General features: G+C 42.6%; 1 protein-coding gene and 1 long non-coding RNA gene across 2 annotated transcripts; one reads left to right on the top strand and one right to left on the bottom strand.

Moving 5' to 3' along the window:
* Nucleotides 1-1,183: 1,183 nt before the first annotated feature.
* Nucleotides 1,184-14,536, bottom strand: LOC102941277 (adiponectin). Its single transcript, XM_007064553.3, has 3 exons — nucleotides 14,410-14,536; nucleotides 8,143-8,361; nucleotides 1,184-2,102 (listed from the first exon to the last, which is right to left on the bottom strand). Exons 1-3 carry the CDS (start codon nucleotides 14,474-14,476, stop codon nucleotides 1,570-1,572), a joined length of 819 nt encoding a protein of 272 aa, XP_007064615.2. The 5' UTR covers nucleotides 14,477-14,536; the 3' UTR covers nucleotides 1,184-1,569.
* LOC119567127 lies at nucleotides 7,432-17,077 on the top strand. The gene is made up of 3 exons (XR_005226908.2): nucleotides 7,432-7,560; nucleotides 13,873-14,030; nucleotides 14,944-17,077. It is a non-coding gene; the product is annotated as an uncharacterized LOC119567127 (long non-coding RNA).
* Nucleotides 17,078-22,068: the final 4,991 nt, after the last annotated feature.

The following is a 22,068-nucleotide window of genomic DNA, read 5'->3' as shown; positions in this document are numbered from 1 at the left end:
TACTGGTATGAAAACAATTTTTAGTGGAAGCAGTGATACTATTCTACATTTAGAGTAATGTGTCAGTTTAGGAACCAACCAAAACAACCAACCTATCAAAGCAAAACTGGATTCTTCATCTCTAAATCTATCAGAGAAGCTGATTTTCTTTTAGATAAAATCAAACAAGAAACTATGAGAGAGATCAGCTCATGGTAGGAATGTTACTAAGATCACCAATCCTAATAATCATAGCAACATAGAACTAGTCTTGCAGATAAGCGGGCCAGTTTCTGGGCTGATGTGAATCAGTGTTGCTCTATTGATGTCAATGGAGCTATGCTCATTTACACCACATAAGGATCTCCCGATAGGTGTTCTAATCATTAATGGATCTATATGTATAGGATGGAAAGGTGATTGCTAAACTGAAGGTACTACTGGCTTTTTCATAGAGAAGAAGGCACAGAAGATTCTAGGTGAATTAACAATTCATTCCTGACCTCCAGCTGAAATTAAAGCTATAAGATACTGTCAAACCAAACACACATTACAGCACGAGTGCTGAACTGCTACATCTTTAAATACAATGCAGATCCAGTGTTTTAATTAGAGATGTGTTTATATTTAAATACCTGCCCAGCTGCCTGTTAGTGCCTCCCATTCTCCAAATATCTGGTATGTGATTTGCAGGGGGATGCCATGATTTTAGAACAGTCACAGAAATATGGTCTCCAAAGAAGTGAAGCTTCTGGAACAATCTACTGTTCAAGATGGTAGTAGCCCTGAGTTGTTTTTATGGTTCTTTATGTAGTGTGATAGGTGTATGTAATGCTTTACAGATAAATAAAAAGACACAACACTTGCCCACAGAGCTTGCAATCTAAATTAGACATAACGTTACTAGGAAAAACACTAAACAATGGGAGGAGTTAGAAGGCCTGAGTAAATTGCAGGATTACAATGCCAGTGGGTTGTGTTTACTGGAGCTGGGTGCAAAACAGGAACAAGTTTCATATAATTTTCATGAAATACTTTGTTCCTTATTTTGGTAAAAATTTGAAATTTTGACTGAAAAATTCACCAACATTTTGAAAAATTTCAGCCAGCTCTAAATTGTGAATTTTGTCATTGACATTCAAAATTTTGATAATTTTTTGTCAAAATTATGAATTTCAAAAATATTTCAAGGAGCTGTATTATTTATGATTATATTTATTATTTGAATTATCATAGCACTTGGGAGCCTCTGTCATGGAACAGGACCCCAGTGGACTAGGCACTATGTTAGCTCTGTCTATTTCTTTCATTAATATGTTGATATTTGGGCTCAGAATTTGGAAAGAGGGCAGAAGTGGCGATGTGGGGTGAAATTATGGCCCCACTGAAGTCAATGGAAAAACTCCCATTGATTTCAATGGGGCCAGGATTTCATCCATGGTGATTATAATACCTAGTCTAAAGCCCTACAAAACACTGTGTTTTCCAGTAACCACAATGTGGAAATAGTGCTTAGGAAAACCTAGAGTGTTCCCAAATCAATTCCTTGGCTAATCCTTCCTCTCCTCCCTCATGTACTGGATTCACACTTTAATGAAGATCCACGTCTGGATAAAGGAGGAAACCTGTGAAAGTAGAATCATTGATATTATCAGCATAGACTCCATTGTTTTCTTTTTCTTCTTCTCCATACACTTGAAGCCAAACTTCTTCTCCAGCACTCAGGTGAAGCAAAACAGACCCAGAAGCTTGGTCAACATTGTTTTTCTGGAACTGATCATAGGTGAATAGCACTGCCTTGTCCTTCTTGTACAGACTGACTTTCACATCTGTTATATACACAGTGAGGTGGTACGCAAAATAGTACAGGCCTGGGAGGCTGCAGTGGAACTTCCCCGTGGTTTCATCGTAGTGATTTTGTTCGTTGTAGAAGATTTTTGTGAATCTGATGGGAATGTTGGGGACTGGGGCTCTGCTTGTGAGCCCAACGCTGAAGGCAGATTGGTAAATGTAAGCACCTTCTCCCTTCTCCCCTTTCATCCCTGGGATTCCTGGAAATCCTCTTGGGCCTTCAATGCCAGGAGCTCCTCCCTCTCCAGTATCCCCTTTGGGGCCTGGCTCACCTACGGGGAAAGTTATTTTGATTAGAGCACAGGTGGCGAGTTATATGGGCCCGTGGTCCACCAATATTCAGGAACATGGGCCCGGCTCCACCAATGTTTGGGCTTATATTTTCAGAGCCCTCCTGTCCATAGGACGGACTGGGGCAACTGCCCCAGGCTCCGCGCTTTGAGGGGCCGCATGCTTCAGCAGGACTTGGGTCCAGGGCGGCCTGGGGGGTCAGCGAGGGCCTGGCCCCAGCCTGCCCCACTCTGCTCCATCCCACCTCTACCCACCCCTGCTCCGCCCCCACCCCGGCTCCATTCCACCCCTTCCCTCAATCCCCCATCCCTGCCCCATCTCTTCCCACCCCTGCTCCTCCGACCCTCCCCCATTCCCCCAAGCCTCCACCCCTGCCCCACCTCTTTCTGGCTTCCGCCCCCTCCCCCGAGCGACGCTGGGAGCCGACGGAGCGGGGCGGGCTGGGGCGGGTTGCTTGCTGCTGCCAGCATGAGCTCCCCCGCTTACTCCCCAGGCCACCCTGGATCCCACATCCCCCTGATGCATGGGGCCCCTCAAAGCGCAGGGCCCGGGGCAGTTGCCCTGGTCTGTCCTATGGATGGGATGGCTCTGCTTGGACCCATTCTGGCCACCACCAAGGATTATACAAACCTGGCGTCCATGGTTTAGAGTGATCGTGTTGGGAATTTCCAACAATAAACCAAATCAGACTCACATCAGCATATGTGCTGATATGATAGTTCTGTAAACTCAGTTCCTGTTTGAGAACAGTGGGAGATGTTGGCCAGTGGCCAGTTGGGCGATATTTAATAGGCTCACTAATGCCTATTGAAAACAGGCCCATGAGATTTTAAATCCTTATTCAAAAGACTTCCATAAAAAAAAATCCAGCATGGAGCTCAATTTATCTCAGAAGGACAAAGGGTTGACTCAACCCTGCTGGAATTCACACCCATACTTCAAGGGAGTGTAGCTATTTCAAATCTGATGCTTAGCTTTATTGAGCCGTTTCCTCTGGTTGCAGTGGATACGGCTGCAATGGTCCCTTGGTGCTCTTTGGGACTATCATTTGCACCCTGCATTGACATATATGGCACACTTTTGGCCCTATCATAAAATCCACTTTGAAGTTTTTGCAGTTATAATTTTTATGATTATTTTACTGATTTTCATAAAGAAACAGACAATGAAAAGGACTAAAAGGGAATGACTTACAGCTAGTGTATGTTTCCAAATACTACATGCTTCATGGGATCTCCAACAGAATGATGGAATTACACAGTTTTACAAGCTGTCAAAGCTGCAAGATCTGACCAGACAATACTGCATAGACATAATGTGTTAGGGTGGGGGTAACAGTAATAAAACAGGAGACGCCAAGCATAAATAGGGAGAGGGAAGGAGCAGACCAGCTGAGCGCAGGGCACACAGGAGAGGAGGGATTAAGTGGAATGAAGGTCTGCCATTCTTTGAGCCATCTCAACTTTTTTATCCAAAAAGGTGGGGGGGTCCACATTTTTTCAAATCAATATAATTGCTCTCTACGGCCATACGCTATTCTTTCTTTGGCTGCTAACTCAGACAGGTCCAAACACCACTGCTTTATGTTGGGCATAAGCCTATTCTTCCATTTTTGTAAAATCATGGATTTGATGATCACTGCTGCCCCCAAAATCCAACGTCTTTATGGCACAGTTAAACCCAGCTTAGCAGATAAATAACCTAGGATATCATTTTCAGCTGAAGCTGGACATTATTTTAACACTTGTGGCCGCCTCTTTTCACAGTTGCCTCACTTTTGGACAGTCCCATTGCGTATGCATCAGAGTTCCTTTTTCTTTGTTACAGCACCCACAAACATCCGGGGATATAGCCTTTTGCAACCTCTGTGGTGTTTTCGCAAAAAGAAAAGGAGTACTTGTGGCACCTTAGAGACTAACCAATTTATTTGAGCATAAGCTTTCGTGAGCTACAGCTCACTTCATCGGATGCATACTGTGGAAAGTGTAGAAGATCTTTTTATATACACACAAAGCATGAAAAAATACCTCCTCCCACCCCACTTTCCTGCTGGTAATAGCTTATCTAAAGTGACCACTCTCCTTACAATGTGTATGATAATCAAGGTGGGCCATTTCCAGCACAAATCCAGGGTTTAACAAGAACATCTGAGGGTGGGGGGCGGGGTAGGAAAAAACAAGGGGAAATAGGCACTAACCCAGGAACCTATCCTTGCAACAAAGCCCGTTGCCAACTGTGCCCACATATCTATTCAGGGGACACCATCACAGGGCCTAATCACATCAGCCACACTATCAGAGGCTCGTTCACCTGCACATCCACCAATGTGATATATGCCATCATGTGCCAACAATGCCCCTCTGCCATGTACATTGGTCAAACTGGACAAACTCTATATAAAAGAATAAATGGACACAAATCAGATGTCAAGAATTATAACATTCATAAACCAGTGGGAGAACACTTCAATCTCTCTGGTCACGCGATTACAGACATGAAAGTTGTGATATTACAACAAAAAAACTTCAAATCCAGACTCCAGCGAAAAACTGTTGAATTGGAATTCATTTGCAAATTTGATACAATTAACTTAGGCTTGAATAGAGACTGGGAGTGACTAAGTCATTATGCAAGGTAACCTATTTCCCCTTGTTTTTTCCTCCCCCCCACCCCCACCCCCACCCCAGGCATTCTTGTTAAACCCTGGATTTGTGCTGGAAATGGCCCACCTTGATTATCATACACATTGTAAGGAGAGTGGTCACTTTAGATAAGCTATTACCAGCAGGAGAGTGGGGTGGGAGGAGGTATTTTTTCATGCTTTGTGTGTATATAAAAAGATCTTCTACACTTTCCACAGTATGCATCCGATGAAGTGAGCTGTAGCTCACGAAAGCTTATGCTCAAATAAATTGGTTAGTCTCTAAGGTGCCACAAGTACTCCTTTTCTTTTTGCGAATACAGACTAACACGGCTGTTACTCTGAAACCTGTGGTGTTTTGTTGCAGCAAGGGTAGCCTGCAATCCACTGAAGCATTTTTAATTTTTTGTAATATGCTCTGCCATTGGGGTTCTTTTAAGGGCAGTGTTAAATTCCCTTCCCACACTTTCACAAAGAACTCCAGACTAATCAAGTTCCTCTTTGTTAACAAAGTATGCATAATGGACATGGGCCTGAGGAGTTTTTGGAGCGTTTTTAAGTACTTGCCAGTACTTCTGGACCTCGGGCAGTCCAGGTCATCTGAACCAAATTGATACATTAGCAAATGTCTGAACTGAAAGTACTGCCACGCCGCTGAGGTTGGCAGATCATAACTTTGTTTTAGTGTTAGAAAAGGGACAAAGCCCTCATAGCTGACTAATTCGGAAATCCATATGATGCCCCTCTTCAGCTAGTACTTCCAAATTGTAGGTTTGTTCCCAATTTGTCCCAAATAGGTGCTTTTGCATGATGGCAAATTGGAACTTCTTAGCTAGGATAGCCCTGACCCTTCATGCAGCCACCGCTGTAGGCACCTTATTTTTTTTCCATCAGACAAAAAGAGGAGACCTGCGGGGGAATTAGGTGCATTAATACCTGTTCAGTTTCCACCCACGTGAGTATAAGGGAGTTGACATGCTGAACCATTTTGGCATCTGTGACATAAGAACATCAGAATGGTCATGCTCGGTCAGATCAATGGTTCATCTAGCTCAGTATCCTGTCTTCTGACCATAGCCCATGCCAGATGTTTCAGAGGAAAGTAACAGAACTGGGCAATTTATCAAGTGATCCATTCCCTATCAGCCAGTCCCAGCTTCTGTAAGTCATAGGTTTCAGGACATCTAGAGCATGGGGTTGTGTCCCTCACCCTCCTGGCTAATAGCCATTGATGGACCTATCCTCCATGAAGTTATGTAATTCTTTTTTTAAAAAAGTTATACTTTTGGCCTTCACAACATCTCCTGGCAATGTGTTCCACAGATTGACTGCACATTATATAATGAAGCACTTCCTTTTGTTTTAAACCTGCTGCTTATTAATTTAATTGAGTGACCCTTGGTTTGTGTGTTATGTGAATGGGTAAATAACATTTCCTTATTCACTTTCTCTACACCATTCATGATTTTATAGATCTCTATCATATCCCCCATCAGTCTTCTCTTTGCGAAGCTGAACAGTCTTTTAAATTTCTCCTTAAATGGAAGCTGCTCCATATTCCTAATCATTTTTGTTCCTCCTCTCTGTACTTTTTCCTATTCTCATATATCTTTTTTGAGATGCGGTGACCAGAACTGCACCCAGTATTCAAGGTGTGGGTGTCCCATGGATTTATAAAGTGGCATTATGATATTTTCTGTCTTATTATCTATCCCTTTCCTAATGGTTCCTAACATTCCATTAGCTTTTTTGACTGCTGCTGCACATTGAGCAAATTTTTCAGTGAACTATCCATGATGATTCCAAGATCTCTTTGAGTGGTAACAGCTAATTTAGATTCCATCATTTTGTATAGATAGTTAGGATGATGTTTTCCACTGTGCATTACTTTGCATTTAATCAACATTGATTTCATCTGCCATTTCTTCCCCCCCCCCCCCCATTTTCTATGATAAAAGCATAATATTAATTTTGTAAGTCTGGGGGACCAAACCCCCTTGGCTTTAAGGTTTGGAGGTGGTAGTCATGGTTACTGATCAGAGACTCACAGGAAGGCTCTAATAATGCTATTAAATTTTCTAAAATAAGTTGGGTGGATATACACAGATAAGTCAGAGGGATATATACAGGTATACTGCTTAGGGTATGTCATCTGCAATTAGACACCCACGGCTGGCCAATGCCAGCTGACTCAAGCTCGTGGGGCTTGGGCTGTGGAGTTGTTTCATTGTCCAGGCTCTGGGACCCTCCCACATTGCAGGGTCCTAGAGCCCAGACAGTACAGCCATACCCTTTAACTATAGAGGAGCTTAGGCAGGATATACATTTTTATTCTGTGAACCCTTCCTCACAGCCTGAGGGATGAATGATGGCCCCTATTTATATCACTAACTATTTGGAAGAGTACAGAATCTAAATTTATTTTCACTAGTTTGTTAATATTTCTTGGTACTTTTATACCTAGGTACTCACTTGCATCAATTTGCCTATGGAAATTCCATTGAGAGAAAGCCCCATTAGCTGCCAACCAGGAGAGTTCCCACAGTTCTGATTTTTCCCAGTTTATTTTGTAAGCAGATATTGATCCAAAGATTTGAATTAGTGATAGCTGTTAGAAATGTTAATGCACGTGCACAGAAATGAAATAATTGTCATTTTTCATTTTATTTCTAGAATCCTCAAAAGCATAAACTGAAGTTTTTCACCTAAAAAAACCAAAGCTAACCAAAAAGTTAACCAACCATAACTCAAAAATTATTTCAGCTGTTTGAGAAGAGACCTCCTAAGCCAAATTTCAGGTGAGAGCTACATTTTATAAATGACATAAAATAGTTGCTTAAAATGGAAATGCTGGTAATGTTGATATCTGATGCCACTGAATAATACAGTGACTTCAAATACAAACAAATATTGGCAAATTTGACCAGCTTTCTCCGTATTGCAAAATAACTATACACTGCATTGAAATAAAAACAACAATCAAGTCCTTAAACATTCATTTAACACTCTGACACCAACAGGAGCAGGTAATTACACAGAATCAGTGGTTTCTTTATAGGGAAGAAGCCAGGAAAATTCTTCCTCTAAATGGTTACCTGGCTCTTAACATTTCAGAACTTTCCAGCCAAAGCATATATTTGTCCCCTCATCTATATACACATTCTGTGCCTTGTGCTCTCATTTGCTAAATACGGGATGACACATTTACCTCCAAATAGCTCTGAGAATTTTAGGCCTGATTCAAAGCCCATGGAAGTCATTGGAAATCTTTCCATTGACCTCCATGAACTTTGAATCCTGTACCTACTGAGGCTTCCTTCCCACAGAAATCAGGTCATGTTTGATTGAAATGGTATAGAATATTAAAGCCTCACGCAGACCTGGCTCTCCATTCTCTCCCTTTTGCCCGTCTTTCCCATCCTTTCCATCTCTGCCAGGGAGACCGTTGTGGCCTGGATAGCCTGGTGCTCCTCCCATCCAGTTTGCACAAGGCCCTTTAGGTGGCTGTGGTTCTTCATCATCTGCTGTTTCAGTGTGATACAGTTTCACCACCAGCAGCAAGCAAAGGAGGAGGTTTGGCACCAGCTTCATTGTGAACTCTGAAATGGACAATGATTCTATTAGCATTTTAGTCGAAGGAACCTGAATGCCAAAGTGGTGATGGTCATTGAGCCAACAGAGACAGAAGACAAGCAGTTGAATGCATAAATCCTTCCCTGGGGAACTCCATTCCACTTGAGATTGACACATTAACAGAGTATAATTCTATTCCTTGAAATGCCTCTTCTCAACTCAGAGTTGGACACCCTCAGCTCCCATTGAAATCCCAGGATCAGGCCCTTAGAAGCAAATGTACCCACCAATGCCTAGTTGAGTATCTTGATCAAGTGCTGGAATGATGCTGGCTATGGTCCCTGCTCCTCTTCTGAGCCACCGCCACTCCCATGCACTGCTGTACATGGAGCCCCCTGCATAGTTGCATTCTGCACTAAACAGCAGATGACCTTGCATGGCCATTCCCAAGCCCTTTCCTGCTTTATACTGCAGAACTCTTTTCCTGCCAGGGGCTCTTTGCACCCAGAGATGGAGTGCGGGGAGAGATGTGAGCAGGATTTGCCCTTCAATACATGACCTCTCTAAGCTCCAGGTCAACTCAAAAGCTTGTCTTTTGCCAACAGGAGTTGGTGCAATAGAAGATATTACCTCACCCAGTTAGTCCCTCTAATATTCTGGGGCCAACACAGCTACAACAACACTGCAAACATTTTGTGAACATCAGAGGAAATTTCACTTGTCTTCTGTCACTTACCGAGTGCCAATAACTTGTATATATTTTCCCACTCTCTTTATGGTATCTTCAGTGTTTTAAAGCAATGACTAATCAGAAACAGTCCTAATTCTGACCTCTCTTACCCTATTCTAAATTAGACAAAGGAGTTTTTCTGGTGCAAAACTACTGTGAAATCCAAAACCAAACCCTCCAGGACAGATTCTGAGTTTACTACTGGTGTAACTACAGAGTAATGCCATTGAAATCAACAGAGTCTCCAGTAACCCCATTGACATTAATGGCGTTTTTTTGGATTAATACCAGTGTAGCTGAGGTCAGAATCTTGACCTTAGATTTTTATGTTGAATATGGTGATGCCACCATGTCTGTTGTCTGCTTCTTTTGCAATGTTCCAGTCAATTAGATGATGACACAATCCAACTTTCTGCTTGGTTGAGTGAACAGCTGATGCAAAATACAGTCTGGCAGGACTCACAACAAAATGTCATATGCTACCATGCTGAACATGCAATATATTGTTACAGATACAGCACACTAACCTTGGAGCATCTACTGTCAGCAATCTACGTTCAGATTTCCAGCCTCCCATAGGTGATCCTATGAGATTTTATTGCTTTTTTTGTTTTCCATTGAGATCTGTCAATGGGGAGAAGGAATCTGATGCACTAAGTATCTGAGAGTTGTATTACCAGATTTTTGCTCTTTCAAACTGGTTGCTTTTATATTAGAAGCAATTAGTATGACTTCCCAGATTAGCCCCTGGGGTAGTATTTAAGATCAGGCTTACAGAATAAAAATCCTAAATTCACTATTTGAGGGTCAAATTCACCTCTATGCAGAGGGACATTGGGTTATGCAATGAAACAAAAAGTAATCCCAGATCTGATGATCACAAGAGGAATGACAGATAATAAATTTTAATAAAGGGATGGTGTTGCAGGGCCAGTACCCCCCGTCGCCCTGGGATGGGGTGCGTGGTAGCCAGGTGGTTAAGTCAATATGGTTGCGCTCAGCCACTGAGCTGTGTAGTCCAATGGCTGGAGTCAGTAGGACTCCCCTTAACTGCAGGGGAGTGTGGCCCAATTTTCAGAGTCAATAGGACTCCCATTAACTGCGGGGGAGTGTGGCCCAGTGGCTGGAGTCAATAAACCACCCTCAACTTTAGGGTAGTGTGGCCTAGTGGTCCGGGAGGGAGGCCCCTCTGGGTTGCAACAATTGTGCCATTTACTGTACCAACCACTCCTGCTGAGCCTGGTGCCGGTTGGCCAGCTTGCGAATCAGCTGTTGCTGCCGGGTAGTGAGCTGCTGTATCAGTTGTGCTAGACCCTGCTGCTGCAGGGTCGCCTGTAGTTGTTGGTTCTCCAACAACCACTTAGAATCATAGGATCATAGAATATCAGGGTTGGAAGGGACCTCAGGAGGTCATCTAGTCCAACCCCCTGCTCAAAGTAGGGCCAATCCCCAACTAAATCATCCCAATAATTTCTCAGTATCCATCTTGCTTTGCAGTGGTTAACCAGCAAGGGGAACTCTGACCTTGCTTCGGGTAGTCCCTCCTCACTCGGGGCCTCTTAGCAGGTCCCGACTGTTGCCTGCATTCTCGACCATGTGTCCCAGAGCCAGTACGCCCCCCATCACCCTGGAGTGGGGTACGTGTGTGATAGCCCCGCGGTTAAGTCAATATGGTTGCGCTCAGCAACTGGGCTGCATAGTCCAGTGGTCAGAGTCAACAGGCCACCCCTTGTCTGCAGCGGAGTGTGGCCCACTGGCCGGAGTCAACAGGCCTCCCCTTGTCTGCAGGGAAGCATGGCCCAATGGCCAGAGTCAGTAGGGCTTCCCTTGTCTGCAGGGAAGCGTGGCCCAATGGCCAGAGTCAATACAACCACCCTTGACTATAGGGTAGTGTGGCCTAGTGGCCAGAGTCAATATAATCACCCTTGGAGGCAGGGTAGTGTTGCCTAGTGGCCAAAGTCAATATAGCCACTCTCGGAGGCATGGTAGAGTGACCTAGTGGCTGGTTCCTGGGGGCCGTCACCGGGGGGGAGGCAATGGGAGGGGCCCAGGCCCACCCAACTCCACCGGGTCCCGACCCAGGCCCCTAACAACAGTGGAGCAGTCCACTACTGGGTCAGCGGGGAATCCCACCAAAACACACTGACCTCATGAGGGTGGGAGGTACCACTCCTTCACCCTCCCTGGGTCACTTCCTACCAGCTTTCCTGCAGCAGTGGTCCATAGGGTATAGGGGCCTCCAGGCTTCTCAGCACCGGACGCTCCCTGGGGTTCCGATAGTGGCAGGCCTCGGACTTTTCAGCTCCCGTAGGTAAGGGCTGTAACGGCTCCTGGAATGGAGCTCCTACCAAGCATCCTTCCTCTTCAGCAGAGCACCCAGACTGAGCTATGTTGCTCCCTTTTATACTGCAGCAGCAGTTGGAGCATGCCCAGCCGGGCCTGGCTTCGGCTGCTGAGAGTGCTGCTTTTACCCCTTCTGCTCCAGTGCGGGGCCAGTCCACCCCATCACAGATGGTCATTACAATAAATCATCTCATTTTCTCCTGGCTAAAAATAAAAGTTGCTTCCACGTTTCAGGATGGATTTTCTTATGAAATTTAAATGTCACATTTTGAATGACATGTTATCAGCTATGATACAAATATGTTTAAGTGGGAAAAAATAAAAGAAACCATGGATAATCCAGTTGTAGGAACTGGGGAGTTTAAACAAACATTCAGAGTTCTATATAATAAAATACTGAAGGCCTGTAAGGACCAAACAAGACTTGCAAGCTCTAAAGCTTTTTTACTCAAGGCCAGATCCTGCCATGCTGTAGTAGTAGAAGTAGTACAGTAATAGTATCTTACTCTGCTAGCAATCCCATTGATTTTTATGGGCCTGTTCAAGGAGTAAGGCACTACGCAACATGAGTTGACCCTCAGTGACTAGACAGGTCTATAGGAATTAGAAACAAACATTTGTAAGAAGTGTCTTTGTCCCTCTCTCAGAGAAGTCTGCTGCTCCACTGGAACAAGGGATGCAGCAATGGTTTCTGAGCAGGTCGGGACAAGTGAAATCAATGCCTGTAAATGCCAAAAAAATATTATCTTCAGGGTAAAGGCATCTCTGAGAATGTTTGGCAAACGGTGGGGTACATATCTGGGCATGGTCTAGCAATGCCTCTTCACTGTACCCAGGGGACTAAGATAAGCAGAGGAGTGCTGGTATGATTGCTATTTCAGGAATACATATTCAGGATCCAGCTATGCTCAGAACACATGCATCTTCAGTGTGCCAACTAAGTACTCTGTCCAAGCTGTCAGTAACGGCTTTGTTGACACTTATATTGTACGGCTTTATTGTAAAATGTGATATAATTCAATACAGCAAGATTTTAAAAAATTAAATATTTTAAGCAGAGCATTTTGATGATCTTATTGGGGCCATATTATGGTATCACAGAAGCCCCATGAGTCTGAAATTTCTGTGTGATATTAACAAGCTGGTCATATTATACAAGCCTTGGGCCACATCCTCAGTGGGTGCAATTTAACTTTAATGGAGTGACACTGACTTTTACCCGCTCCAGGAGGGTCTGGCTCCTTTTGTTGAAATTATACCAAAATGGGATTCTGAGATAAATGAAATCAAATGACTTTCAAGGATGCTTCTGATTATATTGAGGGGACAGGAAATCAGTTGCAAGTTCTATAATTTAACAGCAAAACACCACGGACCGCAGAACACAGTGAATGGTATCTATTTTCCTTGTCAGAAAGGCAAATCACAGTGCAGATGACATCCTTGTTGAGTCATGTAGAAGCTTAGAAGGATGAGTATATAATAATAAAATGGACAAATTAGAGCATTAGGTATGCATTTGGCAGCCAGCATGGAGAGTCAATTATAGTTAAAACTATTTTTGCTGGCTAAGTTTTTATGTTTTTCTCCTCTCTGATATGAAAAGCAACACTATGCCACAGTGTGTTAGTGAGGATTCATGGCAACCGGATACAAAGTTATTCTATGTTTGACTCTAGTCCCAAATCCTTTGTACATTACTTCTCAAAGATGCCAATTCGTTGGCCATAAATATGTTGCTAAAGGGCAATGTTGGCACAAGAACAAATGGTATAACCTGGCCATGAATAAATTTCGGCTGGAAATTAGAAGAAGCTTTCTACACATCAGTGATTCTGTTGTGGTGGCAAACAACCTAACTAGTTTGAAAATGGAGCTTGATACATTTATGAATGGGATTATATGATGGGATCCAGTGCAATAGCATGCACTGGATTTGATGACCTAGGAGGTTCCTTCCAATCCTGTGTCCTCTGTTTCTATGTCCTATGCTGCACAAAAGAAAAAATTCTAGGGTGTGTTGCACATTTGCAAACAGTTGTGAAGAAGAACAGAACTCTGCACTAGGTATAACACATTTACATTGTTTGCATTTCCATTCCTCTTTGATCCTAGCATTCATCAGTGTAATATAAAACCATACAGAGATATGAGAAATGTATTGGGGGTTCAGTTTGAAAGGCTGAGCTGATAAATATTGGTAACTAATGGATGAGCTAATTTTAGTGGGTCTCAGTTAATTTAGTAGCTATCAAGAGAATTTAAATTAAAATACATTTTATAAAGTGCATTTGTTTATCAGCATCGGTCTGTATAACATTAATAGAAACAATGCCATTCTTATGCGGTTAAAGAATTATGTTTGAACACTGTGCTAAAGCTATATCAAAAGCCTTGTTGCATATTGCACAAAGCCGAGAAATAATGTCATATTATATTATCAAACTCAAACATTTTCTTTCAGAGGAGTCTGACCAATGATGTGGCTATTATTATTATTATTTATTTGGATTAAATGCAGACAGAATGAATGCTATACAAGACACAACTACATTTGCAGTGACTGCCCCAAGGACCTTACTACCCAAAGCTGTGCTATGTAAAGCTTTACGTTTCTGTATGGTAAGTAAGTATGTGAACTACTCATAGTTTAAAGATCATTCGAGCAAAATCAAGCTTTCCATGATTCTTCTAAGAAAAAGGAGTGAAATCTAAATGTACTAATTACCTTAAATGCTCCATTGTTTTCCCTGTTGTTCCAGATCTGTTTAGAATTAGTTTTTTGATTGCTAACTCAATGGAGTGCTTTTGAAAGCAAAGATCACCCACTGCCTAAAAGAGATGTGTTATTCTGGTTTTAAAATAATCACTTGGTTTACCAAGGATAACAATATCTAACCTTAATAATAATAAATGGAATTTCCTTAGAACGTGAAAATCTATATGAATGATTCAATCCAAAAGAAAAAAACCCCAGAGCTTTAACAAAAATGGGTCTTACCAGCTGCTTTAGAGTCCTGGATGGTTTGCTGTAGTCCCTTTAGAAATGCAGTGGAGAGAACAGTCATGCCACCACATCATTATCTCCAGGGGGCATGTGGAACTGTCAGTTAAGATGCTCTCCTTTCTATTTGCTATTGAGCATGCTGATTTAAAGCATGGTATTTCTCATCAGTTTTCCTGTCTGCAGCTCAGTTTTGGGCCACTTTTCTAAATTCTAATCACAAAGTGATATGCTTTATTGAAAAAAAATCAGCTGATGTTGAGAATTTTCAAGCCAACTGCAATTTATATTGATTAAGTCACTGTTTGGTAGAAAAGTCTATATTTTAAGTTTTTAGCTGTCAAAGGTTTGGCTTTTGTAATCTACTATCAACATCTGCAACATAATGTGAAGTAGGAAGCATTGTTAGTAGTCTGGGAGAAAATATATTAATAGATTCTGATTAATATATCTTGAATGGGAATTCTATGTTTTCACTAGTATTACTTAATGAATGGCTGTGTGACATTTGTTTCTTTTGCTTTTTAACAGAAAAGGTATTCAAATCTTCTGGAATACTTACACTGTGATGTCAAATTTATTATTTGGAGCCCCCACCACCAACGAGGGGATGTACTGATGAAGAGAGCAGTGCGGGTTGCTAAGAAGAATTTGACAACAAAAAGACCCTGAGCTATATGGCAACCCAACCCATCATCAGTCACCAGAGTAATTACAGTTCAGCTGCTTATGGGTCAACATATCAGAAACTTGCTACCAGCCTTAGAGGTAAAAATAAGTCTTTGTCCTATGTGGCCTTCCTTAAAGGACGAGAAGTTAAGAGATCTCAAACCTAAGAGGTCTTAGGCTTTCTTGTATCATCATCAGAATGCAGCCCAAAACTTCCGTGAATGTAAATTAGGAGACTGATAAAAATGAATGAGGACAAATATTATACAACATGTGCTGTTGGAACTGGATGTAGCTGAACAGCGATGTCCAGGACCTCAAAAGTGCCTAACTTCAATTGAAAGCCCTTTAGGCACCTAAAATCAATGGGAGTTAGGCAACTAAGTACCTTTGAGGATCTGGGCCTGAGATCCTACACAGCTGAACATGACCAAGGTACTCAATACAGAAGAAATATATAGCTTCTGAAACCACTTCCACCTGTGCAATGGAATGTCTTTCACTCTCTACAGGTTTGTAGGGTGGATGTGAGAGAGGAGCGGAACTTGTCCACAGTCCTTCCTTACTTTGGCAAAATCTGCAGTAACTCCAGCGGGCGTTTTGCCTGAGTAACCAATACAGGATTCAACCCAGTTGTATTGAAACTAAAAACAATTTGGCAAACCGGAGCTCAGTTTTTGAACCCCTTCCTTTGGAGGGTCAGTTTGACAGTAAGGCCTGTTTTCTGTTCCTACAAGTCAAACTCAATTCTGAAATGCCAGTTCTGGACATCTTATTAAGGCGCCCATACTTGAAAAGTGGGCCCAATATGTTTAGTTGCTGGTGTTTCTTTTAAAGAATGGCATTTGGATTCAGCTGTCTGCAAAATACAGTGGTGACAAATCAAACAGTATCAGCAGCTTGCAGAATATTATCACCAATTTGCAGAAGATGTGCAGGAAGCAGCATGACTGTTTTGTATCTGGAGAAACAATCAACAGATCGAGCCTCCGGCAGCCTTTGACATTTGCAGCTATTTATGTTTTATATACACTTGATTTGCAAATCAGTGCAGATCTTAACACAGCCAGCCCTTGTTTTCATCAGCCAAGTGAAATATTATATGATCCATTAAGTTATATTTGGCTACATGATGCGAAAGCACTTGAAATGCTCTGCATTCTGCCTGGTGACAAGCAAAAATCACTCCACCAAATTAGAACTAGAACAGTGGTGTCATATGTTAAGATGTTATTCAGAGGCAGCTGGTCTGGTTGGGGTTGCTGTGTCTTTTCAGTGCAGAGATAATGGCAGAGCCCATGAGCCAATTCTATTCCTTCAGTGCACTTTCTGCTTTCAATGTATTCACCAGATCAGCAGCACAGGAGAGTGGTCCCACTATAGTAACAGAGCTAGGGATCCCAGTATGGGTCTAACACTATTTTCTCTCTTAGTGCCTGATCCAAAGCCCAATGGCAATAATTGAAAGATGCCCATTGATTTCATGGGCTTTCCTTACAAACAAAAACTAATCAGAAAGTTATTTTTAAAGTCATGTGAACATGAATAAAAATATAGTGGGACTGAAACTGCTTTCTATGTCATCTATACTTGGTCTACATGGGGCCTGTAGTAAATCATCATTGGTTTAATTCCACTGACATCAGGAAAGGGGGAATTTGGCCCTTGATTTTTAACTTCGGTATGCTAGAAATACATTGTTATTGGCAAAACTTTCCAGGGTCACTGACTCTGGTGGGAGACACTATATTATACTTCCCCAGGCTGGGCTGGTCCCAGCAAACAGGGAGGATTCACTTCTACAGAGGGCACTGCTTGCCCTTCCTTGGGATTTCCACCATCTGGGGCAGATGTAAAATCTCCATAGGACCCCACTGAAGCTGCTGAGGGGATTTGCTTAATCAGTGCAACCCTGGCCACTCAAGCCATTCCCCCTCTCTGGCTAACACCACTCACTTTTTGGCCTGTGCTGACTCTCCCCGGCAATCAGGCAGTTGTGGCTGTTTTGCACTGGAATTAACTGTGATTGTGAAGATGGGGACAAAGGAGCAGAGAATCCAGCCAGTCCCTTTTCACTAGACCTATCTAAGCTAGGTTTGCAGAGACTTCAGATTTCCAGACGGGCTCCGTGAAACCCCAGAACATCAAGTGGCATCCCAGAAGGAGGGTCTAACCTGTCACACATGGTACGCCCACATCTTGGATACTGCGTGCAGATGTGGTTGCCCCATCTCAAAAAAGATATATTGAAATTGGAAATGGTTCAGAAAAAGGGCAAGAAAAATTATTAGGAGTATGGAACAGCTTCTGTATGAGGAGAGATTAATAAGAATGGGACTTTTCAGCTTGGAAAAGGGACAACTAAAGGGGGATATAATAGAAGTCTATAAAATCATGACTGGTATGGTGAAAGTAAATAAGGAAGTGTTATTTACTTCGTCTCATAACACAAGAACTAGGGGGCACTAAATGAAATTAATAGGTAGCAGGTTTAAAACAAATAAAAGGAAGTAATTCTTCATACAACGCACAGTCAACCTGTGGAACTCTTTGCCAGAGGATGTTGTGAAGGCCAAGACTATAACAGGGTTCAAAAAAGAGCTAGGTAAACTCATGGAGGATAGGTCCATCAATGGCTATTAGCCAGGATGGGCAGGGATGGTGTCACTAACCTCTGTTTGCCAGAAGCTGGAAATGGGTGACAGGGAATGGATCACTTGATGATTACCTGTTCTGTTCATTCCCTCTGTGGCACCTGGCACCGGCCACTGTCTGAAGACAGGGTATTGGGCTAGATGGACCATTGGTCTGACTCAATATGGCTATTCTTATGTTCTTATAGTGTCACTAAGGCCAATACGTGACCTATGGTGTATTGGAGGCAGGGTTTTTTTTTATCATGGCCAGCTTGCTAAAGGAGCACTCCCCTTTGAAAACCAAAATTAGTCTCAAGAGAAAAATCCTTAGAGTGATGCAGATCTGTGGGGAAAACATTCGGCAGTCCTTTTTTGTAAACCTTGTTTAACAACTTAAAGTCACTTTTCCGAATCTCTCTCAGGTGTTTAAAAGGCAGGTTTCTTCAACAAAATTCTCTTCTATCAATCTCTCATGTAGCATTTTGATAGTTCTCAAGCCTTTGTGATACTGAAATTGGCATCATTTGTAGCTGAGTTCCAAATAAATAAAACTGTGCTGTTGATTTTTTTGCTTGTTTCAGATCTTGTAATTTTGCAAATAAGCATGTCCTGAGCTACCAAAAAATCATCAGCTTTGAACTCAGCTTTTTGGTTTTCATGGTCATATATGGCAGTCCTGTCTTCATCATGCAATGTTTTCCTCTGTATGCCTCTTTTCTTCTTGAAATCTTGTTCAAGCCCAAGCCAGCTACTACAAATGTTGACTCATCAAGAAGCAGAGGCCAAGATTCATAAAGATACTCCACTTTACTTAGAAGTGAAATCATCTACTTTGATTCTTCATTAAGTGTAATCTGAGAACTTTGAAGTAAACGTCTTACATTTTCAATAGCTTGTAGGGTTTTAAACCAGACGCTGGCCAGTAAAATGAATCTGAAAGATGTTAACCATTTAGACAAACAGTCCACTTCGTTGCATAAATCTGCAAGAAAGTCAACTTCTTCTTTCAGTTTCACCAAAACTTGTAGAATTTCCCTGGCTCTCTTCACTGGTGGTTTTACTGCTTCAGTTCTTGCACTCCACAGAGTCCGTGACATACTATGCCACAAAATGTCTGCAGCTTCCTGTAGAATTTTCCATCAGGCAGGACTGGAACTGAGCAAGTCCACTGATGGACTGATCAGGGAGACAAATCATTTTGGGAACTTGAAATCTCTGACATCATTTAGGGGAGCAGTGAACCGAAGGTGTGTTATGCTGCTCTAGTGCATTTAATTGTATCATTCTGGTTTAATCTGCATTACAAAAGGTCAAGTTAATCCCTGGTGTAACTCTATGGGCTCCAGTGGAGATTCACCAGGGAGGATGTTTAATCACAGAGTGTAGTATTGTCTAATTTAATTAGACTTTGATGCACACTGTGTTATATTATTATGTGGCATATGGCCTTACACTTGGAAATTTCTCATCACTTTGTGGCATTTTGGATGTATTACACAGTGTTAAACACTTTACAACACAGTATATATAGTCTGACCTGGTGTAAATCAGCATAGCTCTATTGAAGTCAATGGAGTCATGCTGATTTATAGCAGCTGAGGCTCTGGCTTGGAGATTCTTGCAGTGAACATCACTGCAGGAACCTCGCTTCTAATCTTCTTTGAGCCCACAGAGACGGAGGTGGCTGCAGTTCTGAACCCTGTTCTTTTCCAGTATCTGGCCTAAGGGAACATGCAGAACCATTTGGTTTGGGTAGATAGATGCTAGCTAGTGCTGAGGAGGAATTCAGTAGAGAGCCACTCGTTTTACACTTGTTTTTTCAGTGCACACATCACTATGGTGTCTGAAAGCCTCACACATATTATTGAGCTTATCTTTACAATGGCCCTGTGAGGTTGGGAAATATCATCTCCATTTTATAGCTGGGGGCCAGAGGACCAGAGAGGGGAAATGCATTGTCCCAAGAAGTCTGTGGCCAGGAATTGAACTCAGATGTTCTGAATCTTAGTCTATCACCCTAATCACAAAACAATCCTTCCCCCTTTCCTCTTGTGTTCCTTGTCACAATCCTTGCTTCAGACAAAGCCCAGGTACACTGGAGCTGAAGGACACAGCACTGTAGTTTGTAATTAGAATAATTGGTGTTTCATGACCCAGTCTGATCAATGGAAACAAAGTGTTGTTTCTTGTAGCTGTGTTGGTCCCAGGATATTAGAGACCGGAAGAAGAGCTCTGTGTGGCTCGAAAGCTTGTTTCTCTCACCAACAGAAGTTGGTCCAACAAAAGATATTACCTCACCCACCTCTAAATGGAAACAAACTGAGACATGTTCTGGTTGTGATTGATGACTGTGCCCTGCCACATACCGCCTGGACCGCTGGCCCTTGTGGTCATGTCACAGCCGCACATCACCACGCACCACTAGTGCCCAGTCCTCATCACTGAAAACAAGAGAAGAACCCCAATGACCGTTGGCCACATTCAGCTCTAATGTGAGCACATGCAGCTCCACTGGCTGTATTTGGCCCATGATGTTTCATGGGTGGGGGGCAAGTTAATAGGGAGATTGGAGTTACCTTTCACCATAGCTAAGGTGGCAGAAAAAGTGTTAGCTTTCCTTTGAAGTGCCACTGCAATATTAACTCCTCTAGGCAACACCTCTGAGGGAACCTCCACTTCTCTCAGACCCAGCCATGCTCATCTGAAACTATTCCCTCGTGTTATATCAGGAATATTGGGTGTATGTTTGAAAGTATTGTGACACTGTGGGGTTCAGCCCAGACCAGTAAGTGGTTGTGTCACCATCTGCTCTGCAACTCTGGGTGCCTTAAATGATCTGGCACACAGCTCTGACACCAACAGCCAACATGCAAGCAGACAGGTATCACCCTGGCTTCCACTGCCCAGGTACTTTTTTGCAGGGTGACCTGAGCACCCTCCCAGTCCTGAATTTCCCCAACACCATCTGCCCTGTAGTGTCCAGCCCTCGTTCTGAACACTTACAGATGTTATTAAGTTTGCTGCTCCCTTAAAGAGACAGCACCCAGCAGTTTACTACTTTAACAAACCCTCTGTTTTAGTCAAAGCTCTGAACTTGTTTGTAGTACAGGCAAAACAAGTTTATTAAACAAAAAGTAATAGGTTTAAGTGACACCAAGGATAGGGAATGAAGATAGAAAGGGTTCCAAGCGAACAAAAGTAACCGTACTCTAAGACTAAAATCTGAGTTCAGAAACAAGAGTCTCTTATTCAAAGAAGTGTTTCTTACCAAGTCTTTTTTCCAGCATGGTTGACCAGACTCTCTGGCCAGGCCCTTCACAGAGCTCCAAGTGCTCGGATCCGTTGTCTCTTCTGGTGAAGGATGCCAAAATGGCTTTTTCTCTCCCCTTATATCTTCCCCAAGTTCACTGACCCCGCTTCAAGAGGCAGGAAGGCTTTGGGGGGCTGGGGACGGAGTCTCCATCCCCCATTGAGATTGAGTTGTCATCTTTCCCCACATGCTCTCCTGATGGCTTTGTTTTCTTTGCATGTAAATGTGCTTTTCTTTTGTTGGTCACACCTTGCTTAATTTTACATCGAGACCCATTGAAGCAGGCAGAACCACAAGCCTTTGTTTGGAGCAGGCGTGATTTAGGCATTGCTTGCCAGACAAATTTTAGGAACATCTTTCCAGCACATCTCTTCAAAGTCCTTTGTGGATTTATTGTACATACATCACACCAAAAATATTAATCATTAGTGAGTTATTAGTTTTCCAGAGATATGTCAAGTGCTACCTTTTGTGTATATATCATGACAAGTGTGGCAATTGACATTGGGTGCTCTTAGGATCACAAGTATCCTATTCTATGTATACCACATGGAATCTGGGTCAACCAATCAGATTGCTTTATGGCTGACCACAGATCACAGATCTATGATAAACCTTGAGCAGTCAGATTGCTATATTAACCACAGATAAATATTATTTATTTGTATTATAGTATCATCTACAGGCTCTAATCAAGGCTGGGGACCCTATGTGCTAGACCCTCACTGTATAAACTTGTTCTAGATTCAAAGTCCATTGTAAATCAATGAAAAGACTCCCACCAATTTCAGTGGGCTTCAGCTCAGGCCCTTAGCCTCAGAGATGGTCCTTGCCCTATTGAGCAAAGGTAAATGATCTTTCCTGTGCCAGGCATAGAGTGGAGGGAGCCACAGTGCAAATCTCCTGCCTCACTGCTATTCAGCCAGTATTGTTCCTGATCTGAACCAACCCCCAAAGTCTCATGTTACAGACAGACAGACAAATAGAAAAATCCCATTGAGTTGAATATTAGGTCTGACTTTGCTCCCAACTGGATTTTGT

The sequence above is a fragment of the Chelonia mydas genome, chromosome 9 (assembly GCF_015237465.2).
Source record: "Chelonia mydas isolate rCheMyd1 chromosome 9, rCheMyd1.pri.v2, whole genome shotgun sequence".
NCBI lineage: Eukaryota > Metazoa > Chordata > Testudines > Cheloniidae > Chelonia > Chelonia mydas.
Note: the sequence above shows the minus strand (reverse complement) of the source record. Positions and strands in the feature narration are given on the sequence as shown.

Bases quoted from the DNA above. Each gene is read 5' to 3' on its own strand.
- LOC102941277 (XM_007064553.3), bottom strand. From the start codon at position 14,476: ATGACTGTTCTCTCCACTGCATTTCTAAAGGGACTACAGCAAACCATC. The intron at 8,362-14,409 runs GTAAGACCCATT...TGTCCATTTCAG, and splicing joins CCAGGACTCTAAAGCAGCTG to AGTTCACAATGAAGCTGGTG. The intron at 2,103-8,142 runs GTCTGCGTGAGG...CTTTCCCCGTAG, and splicing joins GGGAGAGAATGGAGAGCCAG to GTGAGCCAGGCCCCAAAGGG.